General features: G+C 39.7%; 1 protein-coding gene across 5 annotated transcripts in view; it reads left to right on the top strand.

Annotated features, from left to right (window-relative positions):
- The window catches only part of mid2 (midline 2), a 230,590-nt gene that overhangs the window by 192,696 nt on the left and 14,368 nt on the right, over positions 1 to 23,526 (top strand). For all 5 annotated transcript variants that reach the window (XM_084719044.1, XM_084719045.1, XM_084719043.1 and 2 more), the window contains 4 exons: positions 709 to 857; positions 3,229 to 3,356; positions 4,005 to 4,148; positions 13,054 to 13,215. In XM_084719044.1, coding sequence (XP_084575170.1) covers positions 709 to 857; positions 3,229 to 3,356; positions 4,005 to 4,148; positions 13,054 to 13,215 — 583 coding nt within the window. The remainder of the gene's footprint in view (positions 1 to 708; positions 858 to 3,228; positions 3,357 to 4,004; positions 4,149 to 13,053; positions 13,216 to 23,526) is intronic.

The raw sequence follows: 23,526 nt of genomic DNA, 5'->3' as shown, positions 1-23,526 counted from the left end.
CATAATTCAAAGACTCCACTGACAAGATAATATTTGATCAGTGTCCAAAGCATTCACCATTCATCCAAGAATCTCACTGAGGGTTTGTGTTTGTTTTAGTGTTGTGTTTCTCTTACAATAATAAAACTTCAGCTGTATCGATACTCTGCCATATGGCAACTTATTGTTTCACCTAGCAGGAATCATCTCAGGGGGCGCTACCAACACTGACTATTTTAGAGCAATTTGGCAGCAAAGCTTAATTATATTTTCTGGAAGTGTTTAACGTGTTTGTGGATCAGTGGCTGTCACAATAATGAATACCTCAGACTGAAATCACTGTAGCATATTTGAGATGCTTTTTTTGAGGTGTATTGAGCTCTGAAGCGCTTTTTCTTGAATTTGTGCAGTGGAGGGAATGTGAGTTGCCATGAGGAAAGTTATTTTCAGCCACAGAAGATGAGCATAAAAGATCAATAACGCCAGAAAACTGCTTCACTCTGAGTTTGTGAAGTGGTGATGAAAAGTGTGTATTCATGCATAATGAAAGAATGTAGTTGTTGAATTTGACTATTAGGTTGGTATTGTTGTGTGTCCTCATTAAGACAAAAATTGAACAGTATAGTCGCCAAAACAGCGTTGTCTTCCTTCACAGCTCAGATTTAAAGAATGAATATGAATCACTGTGTAGCAACTCAGCAACATGTCCTGCATCTGTGTGTGTTCCAGGTGATGAAACTGCGTAAACTGGCTCAGCAGATTGCAAACTGTCGCCAGTGTCTGGAGCGCTCCAGCGCCCTCATCACACAGGCTGAACAGAGCCTGAAGGAGAACGACCACGCTCGCTTCCTCCAGACCGCCCGAAATGTAGCAGAAAGGTGAGTGACATACACACATGTACACACACTGAGCGAGGTAGGACATCGTTTGTACCTGGCATTGAAATCTGATCTCTAATGGGACATGTTATCCAGATAATAAACAATCTGATCTTGCCTTTGCACTTACACCTGCTATTTTTAATGCACTCTTGTTATCTTCACTGAGATCAGATCTCTGTCCTCCAGTACAAAACAGGCTTGTGAGTAGGGCTGGTATCTGTACTCAGTACCTTTAAGGTATCGATTGATATAACCCAGCACCAAGTAGTATTGAAACCCTTCAAGTCAAGCCATACCTGCATTCAATCCTTTTCGTACCCAGATCTAGAAAAAAATTACTATTTTCTGTATGATTTTTCTCGCAGCCAGTCGCCACTACATTTAATTTAATGTGATGTGTGACTGACCCACTACTGCAGCTATTTACAAGTAATCTACTGTGAGCAATATGAGTTGGTGGCAAAAAGGGTTTCATGAGTTGTTGAGAGAGGAAACTTTATAAACTTGAACGTGAAACGTTGTTTATGACATAAACATTGTCCCCTCTTGTAAATTCGGCACATGTAATACATAAAATTATTAATTTTTTTGTATAAAAAAATATGGCGTCACTTTGTCCCATGGTGTTGTAGTACCAGCATGGCTAATCTGTGGCCACTTTAGATACATTATCTACCTTGTTAACAGCAGATCAGCAGCAGATAAGCGCAACGTGCACCGTCGCACACACTGTTATTACATACTGTATATCATTCATTTCCAAGCTTTCCAAGTATTGCTTTCATTTTTCACGCAGTTCTGTTGAGTAAAACATCTTTTGGCACTTTCATTGGACAGAATAGAAATATGATGAGTAATTAGAGTTGTGTCTCTTTCAGCCCTGTCACATACTCGCTCTAAATTTGAACAGCAGCCTATTTTGTGGTAGCTAAAAACAAAAAGGTTATTTACCCCCACCTAAGATCCGTACAAAATCCGAGGCAGACTTCCTCCAGATGTGATCAAGCAGATCTGATTACATTCTGATCATAATATATTTACGCCTTCATTAACATGCGTTGTTCATTATCTGGATAACGTGTCCGGATACAGATCAGATTTTAAAAACAAGGTGTAAAAGGGGTCACAGTGATGTAGTGGAAGAAAAGCTTTGCTGACAGTAGTGGTGGTTTGTGGAAGTAGTGGTTTGGAGGTAATATTGTAGTTTTACTGTTTTACATATGCACTTCAACAGGCTACTGGAGACACACATGTATATACACTCAAGGACGGTCAGTGGTAAGACAGGCCTAGCTCTTTCATTGTGTTTGCCCTCAGTGGCTTGTCATCCCTCTGGCTCTCTCTGTAGTATTTCTTGTAATTACAGTGTACTTTGAACCCATGTGTTGCAGAAAAGACTGATTTTACTTTAATTAATTAGATGTACAGATAAAAAGAAAGTGTACAAAATGAAACTGACTGATTATAGCTGTCACCTGTCTTTATCTGTCTTTTTCAAGGGTATTTGATGCTACAAAAATCCTTTCCTACAATAAGTTTGCCTGTATTAACTTTTCTCCTCCTATGAAATCCAATCTTAGAGTTATTCTGCTGGTGAAATCAGCATTATATCAAACCTCTCCAGCTCCTGCGATCAATGTCAGGCCTGTGTTGAAAATCATCTATCATTTAAAGGGCCGGCACTGCAGTTTCTCTTTTCACCTGCATACTCCTCTAATACCTTAATCCCTTCCTCCCACGACCAGCCGGCAGCTTTCTAACTTGTTCTCTTGCACATACAAAGGTCTGTTCAAAATATGCAGCTAGCGTAGCACCTTTTATGCTGCTTTTTTTTTTTACAGCACTTGGCCCGGTGCTTTATTGACTGACTGGTTTCTCTTCAGTGAGGAACAAAAGTCTTAAGGACTCGCGCCAGTCTGTGCTCAGCTCTGCACTGCTCAGTCACCCTGCCAGCACTGTGGTTCAGGCTGGCTCCTGCCACAGACGGCTCACTGATGCTCAAAGCAGAAGTGGATGCAAGTTTCCACAAAGCTGCACAGGCCAAGGAGTCAGTGTGTCAATTTGTGTCTGGTTTGTCCATATTTTTGATGGGACGGCTTGCAGACATATTGTATTTGTATTTGTATTTGTATCCTCAATTTTCTTTCCCTCCCTCTGTCTCTCAACTTTGTCTTGTTGTACAAACTACTACTGTCCGCCACCTGCTCCCGGTTGTCCCCTCACTTCCTACACTTCTTTCCGTCTCTTCATCGCCTTTCATATTTCCTTTCTCCTCCCCACTTTAACTCTCACCGCCTCACTCTGTGTCACCTCTCTACCGTTCTGACATTTACTTTTCCTCGCCCCAATGTCCTGACTGCTCTAAAAGGGTTGCCATGGCGACGGCCTCCTCCCAAGTACTCATCCCTGACGTCAACCTGAATGAGGCGTTTGACAACTTTGCCCTGGACTTTTCCCGAGAGAAGAAGATTTTGGAGGGACTAGATTACTTAACAGGTGCGTGTCCGCCAGCTCTACAATGGACATTATAATACAGTTTTTACAATAGATACTGCTTTTGTCATGGGGAAACCTTAAAACCTTGTGATATATTATTTTATGAGACAAAATAGTTCTCTCTGGGTCGAAATTCTCAGACCTTTTGACGTCTAAAACCCTTTAGATACCCTTACATACATGTATCCATGTGAGCTAAAACACACATTTTCTTAGCTTTTACATATCAATATACTGGCCACAAGCTGATATAAATTTTATGTTACCTTTGAGGAGATATTTAATTTGATTTATTTGTTTCTCCTTTTCTGCATTTGGAGAGTTATTTTACATTACACTTGAGTTTTAAATTTATTTTATAGGAAGTTAATTATGATCATTTATAACAAGAGATGCATGATATGTATTTTTGTCAATATTCAATATGCTAATTTATGCATATTTCTTTCCACGTAATTGCAGAGAAGATCAAGTCTCTCTTGAATTAACATATTATTACGCCTGCCCACTTACAGGTGCAGACATAAAATACAATGCTTTTCAAAATGCACACATTTACTGGGCAAAATACCGTGCCAAAAGCGTCATGCATCCCAATGTATACCTTGTGTTTTGAATTAAATTGCTGTTTCCTCCACATGTACGCAGCTCCCAACCCGCCATCCATAAGAGACGAGTTGTGCACCGCCTCCCATGACACCATCACCGTTCACTGGACGTCAGAGGACGAGTTCAGCGTCACTTCCTACGAGCTGCAGTACACCATCTACACTGGCCAGACAAATTTCATCAGTGAGTCACGACCACGCAAACACACACAATCACACACTAACACACAGGTAAGATAATACAGAAAATCAGTTCTGTAGCTGTGGCACTGTTTATCTGAGCCCAGAGGGAAGTTTATGTTCACACAGTTGTGTTTCAGCAATAGCTAGGGGCAAAGCTGGAATTGCTTCACTCAAGGTTTGGCCAAGAGAGATCAAATACTTTGTTGATGTGTGTTTAAATACCTTAAAAAAAAAAATGAAATTAATATTTTATTTGTTTTGGAGGTGGTTCAGAACAGAAATAATGAATGCAAAAATAGCTATTTGGACCTTCCAAAGAAACATGACGTGACTCAGGGCCACTAACATGGAGTCTCCTGCTAAATCATTAGAGCAAAATACCTGCACCGTGTAATAACATCAAAGACTGCAGATCAATGGATCTGTCTGACATCAATAGTGTTTTAATCATCATGAGTGTTTTTCGTAACCGTCCAATTTAGTGAGACTATGTAACCTTTGACAGAAAAAAATAACACATTCCTTAACACTTAAATGTTTTCAACCTGGACCACATTATCATATGTTTTTGTGTCTAAGTCACTAATGGGGACAGTTCAGGACAGATTGGTTGTTCTGCTCGTGTTATTTTGGTCAGAAACTGATTGAGGCAGCAGTAGACTATGGACTGTTTTTGTCAACAGAGTCTAGTCACTTTACACAGAGCTGTATAGTGTCTGTTTGTGGTTAAGTGGAAAGGATCTTGCTGTTTATAATAAGGTCTGTCTGTAGTGATCATTTCCACAATGCTTCATACATTTATAATAACAATCCGAGCCTGTCAGGGGCTGAAACGAGCACTTTTAGTGGATGTACTTTGTACAGTTGTCTGGAGGGATTAGCTCAGTTTTGCTGTTGCCGGCTGCAGTGCTCTCATTCTATACATTTTCCAAAAATTGTTATACATTTCCTTTAGGTGGAAAAATACTGAAGTCACCCTTCAATTCAAATCAAATACAGCATCGGGCAGTGTTTTACTAGTCTTCACCACCACAGCCACGATAGAGTTACGTATCTGCACCTAAACACAGACTCATGCACAAGTACAAAAGCAACACAAAGAAACACTCGTCGACATTCGTGCTGACCCTTCTGCAGTTACAAAGAGAAATAAACTGGAGCACCACAAGACTTTCAGTATTACTCAGTCTTATTTTCATATGTTCAATATTTTATCCCCACTGTGTTGTATAACCTAGATTTTCTGTCCAGCTTTAGTCTTTGTTGTCCTCCGTGCTTGTATTTATAGAGAGATAGAGCTGAGTTATCAAGACTACTTGTTATAAAAATAGGACATAAAGTACATATCATGAGGGGGTGCCACAAAAAAAGATTCATTATTTAGCGTGTGGTGTGTGAAAACTGCAGAAACAAGGGATGAGAATGCAAAATCACTCCTGCCCTCTTTCAGACTCATCCCATTTCTACATACACAAAAATTATTTCATAGGTGTTTTTATTTAGTGCTTCTCTTGTTACATTTGCACTTCACAGAGCTGCAGTCTTTAGGTTTTTAGTTTTTTCAGACAGATTTTGGACCTAATAGCCCCTCCATGTATCTCTTAATGGTCCATTGTGTGAGACATACAGGGATTTCTTGGCAGAATTGGAATTTAATTTTCATATGAATGTTTCCATAGTGTATAATCACTTGAAAATAAGAATGGTTGTGTTTCCGTTGCCTTAGAATGAGACGTGTATGTCCACAGTGGTCCTCGTTCACAGAGGTTGCCGTTTCACCGCTATTAGTAGGAGTTTCGCAGCCACCATAGTTTCTCCTATACACTTGGAACAGAAGGGAGAGATCCTCAATGCCATTAAATCCTACACACTGGTCCTTTAATGTTTTGGTGCTTAACTGCTGAACATGTGGCTCAGGACATGTCCTAAACTCCTTGCTTTAAGTCAAAACTCGCCACCATGGCCATGAATAGTTTTGGCTAAATAGATTTTTGTCAGTCTTGAAATTTTTGTCTCTGAAATCACTGGTTTTCTGTCACTCGTTGAAAGTTTACCCCGTATTCTGTATATTAAATGAGCCATATTTGTTTTCCCATAAGTGTAGTTACATTTAGTTGACACACGCCACTTAGTATAGCTGAACAATAGACCTTTTTCACAAACACATGCGTTATCAATGATGCTAATTAAAGTCCCATTCCTTTTAGTATAGCAAAGCAAATTTTCAATGAGCCAGTAGCATTTGAGCACTGACTGACCTGCAGGGAACAGAATCTTTATTATCCTTGGCAACACTGGTGTTATCCTTATACTTTATATTAATAAGTCTTAAAAAATTATAACATGATTATGATACTGTGCATTAAATGACCTCAGTAGAGGGAAAATTGTTTTTTTCAGGTCTGTGACAAATTCTACAGATATAGACGTTGAATCTATAAACACTGGTGAAGATTATGTTGCTCAACAAAAGTCGGTAGTCAGTATCATAAACTTGTTTTAGCACCAGGGCTTATTTGCTCCACTAATCCGAAATGCAATAGAAACATCCCATCGGCTTTTTGTAGATTTGAACCAGACCGATGCTAACATCCGGGTTGGCCTATAAACACACATCTTTCCTGCAACACTCTATGTTGTAAAATCCAGACTTGTTCAAAGTTGTAATATTCCTGGACATGATTCATACATTTACCAAACATCTGGCCTCCACTGGCTGATTGTCTGTTACTACATAAATGAAGGGAAAGATAGATGACTGTGGAGGAGGAGAACAGGTGAAAATCAGAGTGGATAATGGTTACATAGGGGAGGTGAAAATTACCACTTACCGATGTGAGGAGGATATGATTAATGTACATAATCGTGCACATTCAAGCATGTGCGCACACACCTGTGCCTCTCTCCACTTTCCCTCCTCTCTGTGATCCTTTCATCATCTCCTCTCCTCTGTCTAGCCTGACATTTCTCCATCTAACCATGCAACTCGAGTGCCCCAGCCATTTGAAACATCGGGATACATTTCAGCTGTGATAGACTGAGTGACTCAGATATTCAGCGGCGTGCTGCCACAGAGTCCTCCGAGATTCACAGGAGAAACCGAGAAAGAGAGAAACCCATTTAGCCCGCCACGCCACTCGAGTTTTTACCATAGCATTTTTCTCTAACTTTCCAAGTGGCTAAATGCTCCCACTTGAGCACCATCCTGTCTGTCTCTTTTTCTCTCGCCTGGCCTCATCCTCAGCCTTGGCCTCCCTGTGAGGAGGAGAGGAGGGAGGGGTTCGTGGGGTCCTGCCTCTGCAGGATCATCCAAGCACAGCAGCAGAAAATAGAATCAGCAAGTGAAACCAAATACCATGCAGAAATGTAAGCAGTGTCAAAAAGGCTAAAGTTACTGATGTCTGGCCCTATACAAGTTACAAGTGTCGAGTGTCGTTGACCCATTTGTTTTTCTGCCAACTGACATCCCAGACTACTCCACTTATAGTGTGCATCCACTCCTCTGTAAATATGTGTTTTTTTTCCTACTGTAATAACCTGCATCCTCTACTTAACATGCACGCAGGAATGTTATAGCATCTCAACTTTTCACTCTAATTTGTGATCTTTAGTCCTGGGATGAAGGGGTCGAGACAACGAGAGAAATTAAAACATAAAAGTCAGGTGTAATTACCGATTGATTGATCTAGAAAATAAAATAGTAAAGGATTTCCATTTGAGCTTTCAGTGTTTGATTCATACTCTCTTAAGGGTTGTTCTTTCCTGTCAGACAGTAACGCTGATGTAAACACTATCCATATCCTTGTTAATTAAGTGCTACGTCCTAATTGTTTCATCAATAACGCAACACTAAGATATGATGGTGGCTGTAAATTGTACGTCACTTTTTGCTGATACAGAGTCAATACAATGCAGGAATTGACTGAATTGTCAGGGTTACTTTGCATCACATGTTTTTTTAATGCTGTTAATATACACTGTGCATTTAAAATCAGAATTTTATAGGGAATAGTTTGACATTTTGGGTAATATACTAATAGTGGTTACCTGGCAACCTCACAGTGAAGTTATAGCACCCAGACCAGAAATAATCCTGCACATAACCCCTGTAACTTTTTATCTCTCTTTAGTTTTAGTGCAGATTAAGCCACTGTTTCTCAAACGTCTTACACCATGTACCACCACAGAAAATATTAGACTCTGCAAGTACCACTGTTATGACCAATGTTGAAATACAGAAATGTAGGCCTATCAGTGTTAAGCTGCAGACAGTTAACGCATGACGCAGGTTTTTTTCCTGATAAGATTATTTATTGTTGACTATACAAATTGTTAACACAACTGGCACTTACACTCTTCCACAGAGCTCCCATACACCATAAGGACCAGCCTCTCATACAAACACACACAACTCTTCATTTTAATTCAGTTTACTATATTGCCTATCACAGTTTAGTTTGTAACTAAACTTGTATGCGTGTTACCTGCATGAATGTCACCACTGTGTAGTATTTTGATACATATTTTCTTATTTCAGAGACTCCATATTCCACTAGAGGGAGCTTGCATTACCACAGTTTTTGAATCTAGGGATTAAACTAATTTAAAAATAAACCAGGGAGCTTTACGGGTGCTCATGGCTGGATTTGTTCCCTTTGGTCAGAGGCAGGCCAGCTGTTTCTCCCTGCTTCCGTCATTATGCTAAGCTAAGATAATCATCACTCAGCTGTAGCTTTGTATTTATGCTTGTATTTATGTGCATGCAAGAAGCTGTAAAATATTAGCTGAGCATATTCCCAAAAATGTCAAACTATTGTTTTAAATTATTTGACAAAAATCTGAATAATAACTTTAGATTATTGAATAAATACAGTTTTTGACATTTTGACTGGAATAGAGAAGCAATTCAAATTGTAACAGCATCATGATCATGTCCTCCAGTTAGTTCTTCCCTCTCTCCACCTCATGGCCCACAGCTATTACAGTGATGACTTTTACCCTATAAAACTAACAAGGTTTAGAAGCTGAATAGCTTTGCCACAGTTCCATATGCATCAGTGTTCCTGCGTCGCTCAGCTGAAGTCAATTTGCCAAATCTGTCCGAACTAATACAAGTCCACCCCTGCTCCCACCTCCACATGACTTCAACCACTTTTTTACACATTTTACTGCCAATTTGTACATTTTCCTGGGAGGCCTGCGTGTTAACCACACTAGCAGGACCTCTACCTGCTGACTCCATCTGACAGCTTCATCTGTCTTTCATGTGTATTCATAAGCACTGGCCTGCGGTGAAGTATTAATATGATTATCACAGGTAAAAAGCAGAATCGCAGTGGGCGTCGGGACGGCCCAGAGTTTTGGTAACATCTCTCGTCTGTATCAGGAAAGGACATCTTTCGAGAGCATCAGCAGGATCTGTCTTTGATCAGTGTTTGATGAAATGTTAATAAGGCTTCGGTCATTATAGGAAACTAGGCTGCCAACAATACACCTACTAAAGTAATGTAGCGGCATCAAGAGATGGATGCAGGTGAAACTTGAAGGAATAGTTTGGATTATTTGGTGTGGGGTTGTATGATGTACCTGTCAACCTCCATATACTGTTGATAATAGACTGACTATTGATAAGGACCTCGTACAACCCCACTTCAGATAATCCGAACTTGCAAAATTGCTTATGCACAAATACAACACATACACATGCAGACGCACACACATACACACACACACACACACACACACACTCACACACACACACACACACACACACACATACACACACACCATTAACTCTATATTGCATCATCAAAGACAGACCCTCTTCCATTTCCAGGATACTTTGTTTTTCCTTTCTCATCTGTCTGCTTCTGAGTACCAGCAAGACACAAGCAGGCATACACACAAACACACAAACACACTGTACACACACACACATACTTGATGTCTGGATGCAAGACACAAGCCGATCTATTTCTTCTACATTTCCTTTTCCTTTCTTTTTCTGCAGTGGCATATCCAGTTACTGTTGCTCACTTTGAAGTCACAATGCTCTCCAAAGCAGCTTGGCTAGTGTCAGAAAGCCCCTTTTCAGTGGCAAAAGTAGCAATAGCGTATTGCTGTGTACTGACCTAATTTGATTTAGCGAAAAGGGAGAGGTGCTATGGAGATCAAAAGCTTTAAAAATGGAAAGCAGCGTGAAGTCCTTCAATCTCGTCTTTCCCCTCTATCTCTTTTTGAAAGCCCGCATAACACTGGAGCCTTCCTAATTTCTACAGGATGCGGCTGAAACGACAGGTGGGAGGCATAATTTTCACAACGACAAGGGACAGCTGTCTCGGTAGAACACCGTGCTCACTTTTTTTGTGAGGGAAAACAGCAGTTGGATTTCATTGTTGACAGTGGATGTGTATTTGTAAGACAAGGCTGAAATAAAATGCAGATGAATCTGCCGGCTGCTTCTGCATACAAATGGATTGTGCACATGCAAGGTGTAAAGAAAACTGTCTCTCTCATCTTAAAGGAAGATGAAAGCTCTCTACAGTGTTGTCTTTGTCTGAGAAAAGCTTGTGGAAGTCGGCAGATATGTAAAGACGCAGCCTTCACTCTAACTTTAAGAGTCTCCTCCCCTCATTCATTCTTAAAGCTGCCTCACTTTTAAAGGCCTTATTTGCGTCCTGTGAAGTATTTATATTTACAAGCAGACTCCTGCCTATTACTTATGCATGCTGTTGCCATCTTGTTCAATAATTCACAGCGCATCCTCACCAGAAGGGACAAGGCAGGCATGGCCCTGAGAGCTCTCCCCCTTTCAGGATTTTTATTTCCCTGCAATCCTGCAGGGGGAGGAAGGAGACGAGACAATGAAAAAGATTGTTATTCTCCCTTCAACTCTATGAACATTAACTTCAGCTGTAGTGCTACTAAACCAAATGTTGTGTTTGTTTTGGCAAGAGTTTATTTGAATGTGTTCAGAATTTTATAAGTGGGTAAAAAAAAATGTTATAAGCCAAGTTTCTTTGTGCTTTCATTTTGGTCCGGTCTTCTTTTGGCACTATGGGTGTAAGAAAAAATCAACACACTTGAATTTCAAGATATGATTTTATGACACGCAGAACAACAAAAGCACAGATCTTTAATTATTCCTTTACATGCAAACATATGGGCCAAAGTTGTAATCTATCTTCAGCCATTTTGCATCTAAGAATTATTTTCAGTCAATCAATCTGTTGATAATTTTCTCAATTAATGAGTTAGTTGTTTGGTCCAAAGCCCAAGATGATGTCCCCATCATTTGTCCACAACCCAAAGATATTCAGTTTATTGTCATAGAGGAGTAAAGAAAGCAGAAAATATTCACATCTGAAAAGCTAGAAACAGACAGTTTTGAGTTTTTTAGTGCTGTTTCATGTTTAATGCTATTTTGTTGGATTTTTCAGAGACTGTGATACGTACAAATGAAGTTCCCACTGTTCTGTTTTTTGCATAAAAAAAAGTTTTAAACAGACTTCATGCATATAGTGGCATGTTTATTATGCTATTTGTATTATACTGCAGGATATCGAATCATAGCCTCCATATGGTTTGATTCTTGTCAATCCACTGCCCTAGCTAGTACATCATGGTGGTATTACTCATCCTCTTAATGAAGTTTAACTAGCAGTGCATTTAATAACTCAATGAAGGTGGATTAAACAATTCTGGAAAAAGGTGGTTGATTGTTGAGTCTCATTCCCAGGTGGTCAGATCCCGACATTTTGGGTTGGTAGCTCGGACCGAGCAGCTCAACTCAACAATCAACCCAACAAAAAGCATCAGCTGCTAAGAATCAGTTTTCCTCACCTGTCCTCTATGACAATGCCAAAAAATGTCCGTGCAAAACACAGCCAGTGCACTAAAAGTGGCAAATTTCACACCATGTTTGTTTTTTCACACATCAACCAGAAGCATAAGTGCAGTAGCACCACACTTAGAGTAGCTATCTGTCAAGTTCTCCATGTTTTGCAGTGTCTGATTCAAATAAACAGCTATCCTGCCACCACAACCCTGCCATGTTTAATTCACACTTATCACTTTGTGTTCAAGAACAGCCATTTCACTTTTAAAACTGCGTGTAACATGCTACACCGTCGAATAAAAACATATGTGGTGGGGCAGTTGAGGTGAAAATAGCAGTGGTAATGTTAATGTGTAAAATTCACCCGTTATTTCACACAAGACTAGAGGCCAAAAGAGCACCCCCTTGTAGCCGATCCTCTCCCCAGCCCTGAACTGAGATTTCCTTTTTATCCTTCACAGTCGGCTGCGGCTGAGAGACTGAAAAGACTGTGTTTAGAAGCAGGTGACTGCAGAGCCAACCCAGCCATTACTAACCCTCCACTGCATGGAGCTGTGAATCAAAGCGCCCACCAACCGGGTCATGTTGCTATTGCCCACGTCTCCATACATTTGAACATTAAAGGCTATCGCAGTCTTTTGCCCTCGGGCGTTTACTACAGACGTCCACTTGTCATATTGTGTACACACCTTGTTCTTAATGGGTTATGGATTCGGCTTAGCGAGCACATACTATCGCCTTAGGGCAGCATGCCGTGATAAACCTGATGGAAAGGTGATGGGATGGATCGGCATGTACACGTAAATGTTGCATAACGTATGATCTCTGAGTTCCTTACTGTGTGATGACTCACTTGAGGTTTGAAGAAAAAATAACACACTGCTCTGGTCAGATTTCGGGGTTGAATTGTTTTTGCTCTTGAAGATTCTCAGCAGGACTCACTTTAGCTCTGCTTACCCTGAAAACATCAAAAGAGATTGGTTACTCATGCTATGTGTATGTGTGTGTGTGTGTGTGTGTGTGTGTGTGTGTGTGTGTGTGTGTGTGTGTGTGTTTCTGGATCTGCCAGGTTTGTACAACTCGGCAGACAGCTGGATGATCGTACCAAACATCAAGCAGAACCACTACACGGTGCACGGCTTGCAGAGTGGCACCCGTTATATCTTCTTTGTCAAGGCTATCAACCAAGCAGGAAGCCGCAACAGTGAGCCAGCCCGCCTCAAAACCAACAGTAAGTGAAAAAGGCTCCTGTGACAGTTCTGCCCCTGCTTTTCTATGAATATTTACAAGTTTTGTTAACTTTTTTTTTTGGTATTCAATACAAATTAAAATGTTCCTCTTTCTGTTATCATTATGCAACACAAGTTACAAGCTGTCATTGTTCCAAGCTTTTCCCAGCAGGTTGTCTTTCATTTATAAATGAGTGAGGGATGAGTAGCAGATTTAGAACTCATTAGATAAGATTTTAATCAGTATGAAAATATTTATTCATTGCTTTTGGTTTCGAGTACTGACTGTTTCTGTCCAGAAGGCAACAAGGTGTAAACAAAAGGAGAAGCCTGACAGACAGACACTCAAAAACATTTCTTTTTTCATGTTCCATGACAGCTTCCCTGAATGATTTCAGTTTATTAGTAAATAAGTATTACTTTTAAAGACATGTAATATTACACCATTTCCTTTTATGCCTGTAATGTGTCATTGTCTACTGTGTGATGTACTGAATCAGGAAGCTGCCAGTTTGTCAGATCCATCTTCCACAATGAGAACAGAGAATCAGGATGTAAACGCACTTTCTCGTCAAAGACTTAAATATTTCCCAAGAAGTCTTTGTACATTATTATGGCTAAGTATAAACATAAACTATACATATACATAGACATAAACATAGATATATTCATATTCAGTTTAGCCACAGGTTCAGTGTTCTTGCAGAACGATCTTAGGGTGAGATATAATGGCATCAAACCATACCTGAGTACATTTGCCCCCTTACCCACCTCCAGTCCATTCCCTCTGCTGCTCAGCTTTCACATTAGTAATGTTGCCAAGTACACGACTCGTACTCAGGATAATCTTTTCAAGTGGATCTGGCCTTGGTCCCTGATGTGAAAACTTTAATTGCTTAACGTGTATTGTTACCAGTTGCCAGTGGTGGAATGTAATGAAGTATATCTGATTACCCTGATCAAGTGCAAATTTGAGGTATTTTACTTTACTTGAGTATTTCCATCTGGCAAATATTGCACTTTTTCTCCAACTTTGTCTGACAGCTTTAGTTACTAGTTACTTCACAGATTACAGTATTTCATACCATCCCTGTCCAGTGAAAACCAGGTATCTCCAAATTTTGAATTTCTTGATAAACTGAAGGATCAAGTGTTCCTTTGATGGGTAGAGAAAAATTATCCCACTTATTTATTTATTACATTGTGCCGAAGGTGAAAACAGGCCTGTTTTTCCGAGCTCATGAAAAGTTGTCCTTTGAGAAACACATATTTCTGCAAAGTCAGAGATGCTACAAACATATACTGATCTCACAGAACCTGATGCATTACTGTAGATTAAACTGCTACTTAAAAAACTACTGCTTAAAAAACAATGTATTTTTTTACAGTGTGCTATTAGTACATTTACTCAAGTAAAGGATGTGAATACTTCTTCCACCACTGCCAGGCAGGTTGTTTAAGGTCTCCTCTTATTTAGTTTTAAGCTTTCCATAATACAGTTGTAATTCTATTATGAATATTAAATCATGCAGCGTAGGATTTTAGCTAAATTAACTCACCAAGTACATTGAGATATAATCAGTGGTTCTTACACTATGGAGTGGGCCCCCCTGGTGGGGCATAGAGCCACAGCAGGGGGGTGTTAATGACCAGGGGGAAAATATGGAGTGAAACTAAGCTATGATTAATGTAGAGAAAATAAACAAACAAGAGTTTGCTCTTGCTATCATTCTGACCTTTCACTAAAATTCAACTTGGATCTTTTTTTTATTAATCACTTCCCCAATCATTACTAATGATTGCTAAAAAAAAAAAAAATATGGGGCACAAGCTTTTTTGGGGCCTCTGAAGGAGGACATGCCAGAAAAAGAGAACCACCCATACTTTAATCCCCCTTAGGTTACGCATGAGGCCTCATTGGCTCAAATCATGTGATACGACGGAATACGAGTGACAAAATTATGGTCGTATTCATGAAGAGCTAATTGCAGAAATCAGTAAACAGTGTATACAAGACCTTCCTCGTCTTTATTTTCCTCCCCTGCACACCTGTCAGGCTGTATTAAGTAGTTAAAAAAAAAAAAAAACAGCTTCCCTTTTAGACTTGTGCTGCTGCAGATGTTACAGGGATTAAACCTGCACCTCTCCAAACACCAGCACCTCTGTTGCTTAGCTTTTAGAGAACTCCAGGCTGTTTCCCCCAGACTGAAAGGACTTAAGTTTTCATGGTGTGTTGCACCAGAACAAGTGGAGAATCCTGATAGGGAGCATTACATTCCCCCTTTATCACTTACTTCTCTTTTTTTGCTTGTTTTTGGTTATTTATGCCTCTCTCTCTCTCTCTCTCTCTCTCTCTCTCTCTCTCTCTCTCTCTCTCTCTCTCTCTCTCTCTCTCTCTCTCTCTCTCACTCTCTCTCTCTCAACTAAATTTCTTAGTTGCTTGTTTAGCTGTGAGTTTCTTGTCTTTTTGACCTCTTCTCTTCTTAGATTATATTTAATTGACACCTTCTCTGACCTGTTTCTGTCTGTTTTTATTTCTTACTTTTCTCTTTTCCTCTGTCCTATTCTTGAACTCTGTTTTTATGCCTCTCCTTTCCTGTAACACTACACAGTAAATATAAATAAAGACAACAACTCAATAAGGCAAAAGTGTACAAAATGTAAGTAAATAAACACTGACGCTGTTTGGGGCATGTGAGGTTACAGTGAACTCAATATGCATTTCAATAAAAAAAAACATATACAGTAAAAAATGGTAAACAAATGTACAGATGCACAGCATAACAAATAGTTCAAGTAAAAGACAAACTATTTGTGCTTTTTTTAATGAGTGAAGAGAGGTCAGATCACAGTCCACTCTCAAGCTCAGCTGTGGTGCATAAAGAGTTAAAACCTCAGAGATATAGCTAATTTAGGATATGCCTTGAGGGTGCTCAATAAAATTTTAAAATCAGCCTTAAATTGCAGCAGTAGTGCAGTGAAGCTAAAATGGAGTTGATATGCCAGCTCCTCTCAGCTGCTGTCAGGAGTCTGGCTGTGGCGTTCAGGATTAGCTGTAATCTGGATACACTCTGCTGGGTGAAATAGGTGTGTGGGGAAAGTGCAGTAGTCAGGGGATGATCTCTCGTTCTCTTAGTCACACAAACACACACCCTCTCTCTCACACACACACACTTCTCCCTTGTGAGCTGGGGTGACGGTCCAGGGGTGGCACTGTTTCCTGATCAAATCTGATGTGCCAGCCTACCAGAATCTGAAAATAATATACTTGTTGGCAGATGGGGAGGCAAAGAAATTGACCAACCAAGGATGTGACTATTTTAGCATATATTTCCATTTAAAAGACCTGTGTGTTGCTCTTTGTAATGACTTAATCTATATTTTCTCATCTGGACAATACCAGTGTAAACTTGTCAGCGCCAGCTTTACTCTGAACAACCAAAATTAATTCTACATTTGAGCCAACCACTGTCAAGAACTGGGCAGTAGGCAATTGGAGGGGGAATACCATCCCCCTTACTAGCAAAATGACCAAAATGCATCATCCTAGTTAACCTGCCACCCCCCTTCTCCATCTTCTAGCCACAGGCAGAGTGCAGGGACAGAGGGGTTGTTTAGTTGAATGAATTATTCTAGTCTGCCCATTATCTGACTGATGTTTGTGCAAATTAAATCGGACTATCTGACCATGGCTCTGAAATATAACTAACTTTACTGTGCTGTGTATCAATAAATCCATGGTGCTGTCCATGGTGCTGAAGCTACAGACAGATTTGTAATTAGACATTTTTCTTTCAGTCTCATCTTTATGCCAGTTTCATCTTGGATCCATATCTAAACTATATAGCTATTTATTTAAAATAAATAACTAAATGATTAAGCCAAAACAGTCATCTATGAGTCAGTCCACTAGTCGCAGGTGAACATAATGAACCGGGTCACAAGACCTGTTCTTCTCATCACTGGTGTGCTCCCGTTGGTCCATCCCTCCTGTTTAACCCCGGTGCCTTTTTCAGTGTGACAGATGAGAGAAACAAGACGGTGGAGACGTCCCAGCTGCCTGTTTCTAGCTGGAAAATTGTTTTGTGTTCCTTAAAGTGACTATAACTAATATCTTTATGATAACAATGATTCACTGTGTGAAAACAGTGTGACAGTGTTCAAGATGTAGCGCGTAGTAATGATCTGAACTCAATTCAGTACAACTTTATTAATGCTGCTAGAGGCAATTTGTTGGAAAAGCTTGTCATACATTAAAACACATGGAATAAAATCTATAAATAGTACTTATCACCTGAATCTGCAGCTTTTCTCCACTTTATGGAACTTTATAGCAAATTTTATTGTTCTGGTTCACTCTCATCACTCTACGCTACCTGCTACACTCCAGACAGCAGGCAGACACAGTTAGCAACTAGCTGGTGAACATAGTGGAGCATTTAGCAACCCTCAGGAATTTGTAGAGACCAAAACAAAGCTAAGAAGAGAGTGAATATTGGACTTAAATTCATCAGGTGGACACAGACTTGACTCCAAATGAGTGATAACGTTGCTCCATAACTGCTTGACGTGCAAATAAGCAACTGTTTGCTAACCGTGCTTCAACTTCGCTGCTCCCAAGTGGCCAAAATAAAAATCTGTTTTTGCAGACTGCACAGATGCTGATTTGCTTAATGCTTAATGGGACACAGTTTACTTAGACCCATGCACCTGCTGGTGTTACAAAGTTTAAATTAAAGTGTTCAAGGATCAGTTCGGTAAAGTGTGGATCCACAGCAGCCTGTACTCTTATATAATGTTACTGTGCCTTTGTGTGCATGTAATAAAGTCTGTGTTTTTATTAGTCCCAGTGTGGACAGCAAGCTGTGGCAAATAGTTCCTAAAAGTCCTTAAAAGTGCTGTTGCTGGTGGGAATGTCCTCTCCTTAAATAACTTAAAGCAGAATGTTCCCTGCTAATAGGACACCCAGGCGTACTCCAGACTTTGTCCTCTTTTTATGTTCATATGACCAATTAAAATATTTTATAGTTAATAATGTTAAGGGGCCTCTAAAGAGAGCGCTGCCCCCTCCATTTGATATTGCCATCTGGCACTTTGAAGTGAACCCTTTATCCATCAGATATCAGCAGGCCCTCTCATCTGGATCTGCACCCCCCCTCCAAGTCAAAATCCTGCAGACTCACTCTGCCTCTGGGACGCGGCGCATGTCAGTGCTTTAACTCTTTTCTTATGGCATTAGAGTGGATTACTGCCTCAGCGTGATGTGGGCACGACACGCAGCCGTGGAGCGTTTGGAGGTGAAGTGCAGGGTATCATCCCGCTGTCACTGATGCTTTTGACTCTCACTGTGCGCAATATAAATAACACTCAGTGGCACTTCAATTTATAATGTCCTCCCTTGTCAGAGATAAGTGGGATGAGTCTGTATAGGTGTCATTTTTCATCATCAATACCACTCCTGTCCCTCTGTGTGTCTCTGGCTCTCACTTCAGTTCACTGATATGCACTGCTTTTATTGGCATTTTAAGTTTAAGAAATTTGGTGCCAGAGCATATAAAAATGTGATTAAAGTGATTAATATTGTATCCTGTCCTACTCTTAATTGAATTATCTGCATATGTTCTGTCTGACTGCAACTTTCATTTTGTTGTGCAGCGTTGTGTTATATAATAATAAATACATTACCTTGATAACCTGAATAATAGTGTAGTGACATACATTATATGAAATTTAGAATTGAAATATAAATAATATTAGATGTTCCAATATCATTTTTCCTTTCTCAGTACAGATTCCCATACCTGAACTTGCTGCGTAGACTTTTCTCTTCTAAATACAATAAGTTACCATGTATTTACTGTGTAATGTCAGATAACCTGCTGCTGTTACACAGAAATTTAACAGTATGAGATGAATAAAATATATCTTGCTGTTGAGAACTTACTTGCTGATACCTGATGCGGCTCTGTCCGAGGAATTTCCAGTGAAGGTGTCGGTGCGAGCCAAAATGAAATAAAATTTCTTCTAGATATTCTTCTTTTCTTCTACCTATTAATACCTACATAATAAAATAGTGGATAAAGGAGAAAAAACAATGGTGAATACGATAAAAGCTGGATATAAAAGAAAATAATTATGAAGCGTAGGCAAAAAAAAAAAACAACTTGCATGTATGTACTGTGTCGTTATTAAATTTTTATTTTCTGGGTGGCACAACTGGTCAGTGGATTCTAAATCTAAATCCACAGCCTGAAATTGGGCAACAAAATCATCCATCCTCTACTCTGTCGTTCATCCATCCATATTAGCACAGAACAGTGTGTAATGTCCAGTGTTAATGTAGTACAATGCTTAAATATAATCCTCCCCCCTCTCCCTCCTCTTCCACTCCCACATTTCTGTCATTCCTCCTCTTCTCTGGCAGCCAGTGCATCATGGGGGAAGCTTGTCCACCCACAGTCAAGGTTTGGTTGAGATTCTGAGTCTGTGATTGGCAGCCAGCATTTCTCTCTGCTGTAATAATTCAGACAAGCCATCAAAATAACAAAAAAACACCAAATATTTTTATCCATGATTGAGGTTTTGTAGTTTTCATCACGGCACCTGAATCATGTGTGTTTGTGCATGTGTCTGTCAGTCTGTTCGCACGTCTTTGTCCTTCTTTCTTTCTCTTTATCTCCCACTCTCTCCTCCCTCTTTTACTCAGAGGAATTGTTCTTCAGATTAAAGTGCCTCACTCATGTTGTTGGATTAAAATGGGTCACAACAAAACTGATCACAAATATCTCACTTTGACAGGCTTATTAGCTTTCTCTCTCGACTCGGCTGCTGTACGAGTTCTAGTAGCAAGCTTTTGAGCTGGGAACCACGAGTTCTCTCCTCGCACTTGAAGTCTCTCTTTCTGTCTGTGGCTAGATTGGAGGGTTTAGCTGTCACATTTTTTAAGATGAGAGGCTCTGGAGGCTTTTAGCCTAAGCTCATCATATTTCAGGCAGAGGCTTGCAAAGCAAAGAACACAGTGACAAGTTGCACAGATACTGGAAAGTCACGCATCACAACTCTGTCTGTTCAAAAGAGTAACTCCTAAGTATGCTGCACTTTATATGTATAAAACAAATCTGAATGCAGTAAAGTGTGGCAGTATGGCACTGTAAAGGAAAGCACATGTGCTCTGCCAATCGTTTTTCCATCTGTAAAATGTTGCACTGCAACTTGTGAACACAGGGTGCAGCAATTTCACAAAACAAATCTGAACAGTTTTCTCTGTAATCACTGATGTGAGTGATTAAATAGTTTAACCTCAGAGGACATCATTTGCAATAGAAAACAGAGCAGTTTATTCAAGCACCTGAAGTTGTGCACACACGTGTCCAGCTCTGTTTATAAGTATATTTCAGATTATTTTAAGTCGGGTTGTATGATGTACTTACTTATGCGCAAAAACAGGAGTTGCAGGTCTTCCGCTGCCCTGATCTGTGAAGTGATTGTCTTATTGTGTGACTTGGGTGAATCCAAACTTATCTCTTTTAAAGAAAACATACAATGATTTAAAGCACACAATAGACAAACTAAAACAAACTAACAGACCATGGCAGTGATAGACCAGCATGTCCTATGGTCTGCAAGGTAAAATTATTGATTTTGCTTATGTAACAGCAGTTCCACATCAGAAAAGGCTGTCTGACGAAAAGGTACAGCAGTGAATGTATTCTAAATATTGCATACCCTTAAACTGATGCTGATTTTTTTTTTTTTTAGTAGGGCGTATTTTGTGGCTGCTGACCCTTTTCTTCTCATAATGGGGCTTCCTAACCAGCATCTTCTGGACCTAATACACTAACTACTGATAAGTACCTCATACAGTACAAAGACACTTAAAATAATCCAAACTATCCCTTTAAGAAATACTATGTCTGTGGAAACTAGACGTTGGAACAAAATGAAGAAATTTCATGCAGGCATGTTTTTTCGTCCTGGACTTGAAGAGGCATTGTTAAAGTCTGTTCTCTTATGCAATGTCTTTTCTTGGCCTCAGACTCTCTGTGTTTCTCTTTTATGTCCCTGTCTAACCCCTCTCTTGGCACGCTGTCCTCCGTTACCCCTAGCTATGGCATATGAGCTCGTCTTCTGGTGCCCTTTCCTCAGTCTCTATGCCATCTGTCGATTCATCTTAAGATGCCGCAACTTTTAGTCTCATAGCAAAGGACAGGCCAGACATGCTTACTGTAATCCCACACAGATGTACACAAACCCAGAGTGTGTCTACATATTTGTGTGTGTGTGTGTACATATGTGTCTGTTTGTCTGAGGCAGACAGAAGAAGGAAAAGGAGAGACAAAACAGTGTTTTCTGCCTTCAAGGACCCTGCAAAGCATCACTATGAAGACACCTAGAATAACTTTTGCTTGAAGCAATTTGCGTAAATGTTTGAGAAAAGGTCAAATGCAGCAGTTTATTCCAGATTCAAGATCCAATAATTTTATTGTCATTGTGCAAGTACAACAGAATTGCAATTTATATGGAGCTGATTAGATTTCACAACAATGAGACAAGCAAAATAACTCAGACGACCTCTGTTCTCATTATCAAATGGTGTCTAAACAACACACCATCTACACTGGTCCTTTAATAATCTTTATTAACAGATATATGCATATGATTGCAAAATCTTTAGACAAATGGTAAGGTTTTTATATCGGAAGTTAGTTTCTGTTTGTAGTCCGATTGACAAATCATGCTTTGGTTGCATGCAGGTGTCTGTGTGGTGAGCAAAAGAGGTGGAATGCATTGGCTGAAGTGCAATCTAGCTTTTTAAAAATTGTATCTGCGTTCATATGCAGATACATTTTTATAGAGTTTTACAAAGATGAGTCTCCAACTCTATTCTCACATCTCAAATTGCTAATAAGACTGTAAACTAAGTTTGACCAATCTTACAAATTGTATTCCTCAGAAGTAACGGAACATGAAATGCCAAAATAACTATTCCTACTAAAATCGTGACCAATATTGCAATATCTCTAAAGAATAACCAGCACATGGAAGAGGAAGCCTTGGCCTGAGTATCCATTATCTGGATATCCACTGACTACAGCGAGAGCCCTGAAACACTGGCCGTTGCCCACAGTCGGTGAAATCGTCTTCATATGAGAGCCAATGGATTCCAGGATTGCACTTTTACTTCACACCTCTGCTGCGGTTCTGTTTCGTGCAGTTGAGTTGACTTGATGGAAACAACATTTAAAACTATGCTGTGAAGTCTGAAAGCTTTTAGGGGCTCTTTGGGTCACTCTAATCTCACTCCTCATCGAACCCTGAGCGGCGCAAAGTGAATAGTGGCTCTAAAGCTGTAATAGACGTATCACTGTTAGACGCTCACAGCAAACATGTGAAGTAACTCACGGCTTCTTGAAACAGGTATGAATTAAGTATGATGAAGAAGAAGGCAGTTAAGATAAGAGTAAGTGTGCATGCACGTGTGAGTGACCTTTTATTACTACCGTATGACCATACCTCTGCATTTGCCTGAGAGCGACTGTGACCAGGTTTCTACACGACTGTCTCCTGCAGAGAGAGACAGTATGAAGGTAAATGAAAAGTGACAGGTTTAGAGTGAGAGAGTTAGAGTGTTGAGCGAATAGAAGACACCAAATAGCTCTTTGCAGGGATGAGTGTCTGCAGACATGAGTGCCCTCAATCCACTGCTTTTTACCCATTAATACAGTCCAGGCCTGAGCGATGCACAAAGATGGGAAAGTTACATTGTGCCAGTCCAGTTACAGTCTCTAAGTCGCAAATAAATGGGAAAACTGGTGCTCGAAAATACAGAATAAAAGCCTTTGTTGGTAACACTTTTTATTAATCATCCATAGGTAATAAAGTCCCTTTAACAAATTAATAGGCTTTACTAAGACTATATATGTGTTAATAATAACATAATAAACATGTTTAGTGTTAGACTATAAGACATTTAGAAGTATGTTATAAAAACATGTTATCTGTTTATAACTTAATAAGTGCATGATAAAGAATTAATAACCTGAATGTTAACGTTAACAGGACCTGTCTAGGGCTGCAACTACTGATTATTTTTACTGCTGATTAATTTGTTGATTATTTGCTCAATTAATTGATTAGCTGTTTGTCCATAAAATGACAGAAAATGGACTGAGAAATGCTGATCAGTGTTTCCCAAAGTCCAAGATGACGTCCTCAAATGTCTTATTTTTCCCAGAACTGAAAGATCTTCAGATTACTGTCAGAGAAGACTGAAGAAACCAGAAAATATTCACACTGAAGATACTGAAATCAGA

Source organism: Lutjanus erythropterus, chromosome 5, assembly GCF_056507025.1.
Source record: "Lutjanus erythropterus isolate fLutEry1 chromosome 5, fLutEry1.hap2, whole genome shotgun sequence".
Classification (NCBI taxonomy): domain Eukaryota; kingdom Metazoa; phylum Chordata; class Actinopteri; order Lutjaniformes; family Lutjanidae; genus Lutjanus; species Lutjanus erythropterus.
The sequence above is the reverse complement of the archived record's forward strand: the minus strand, read 5'-3'. Positions and strand labels throughout refer to the sequence as shown.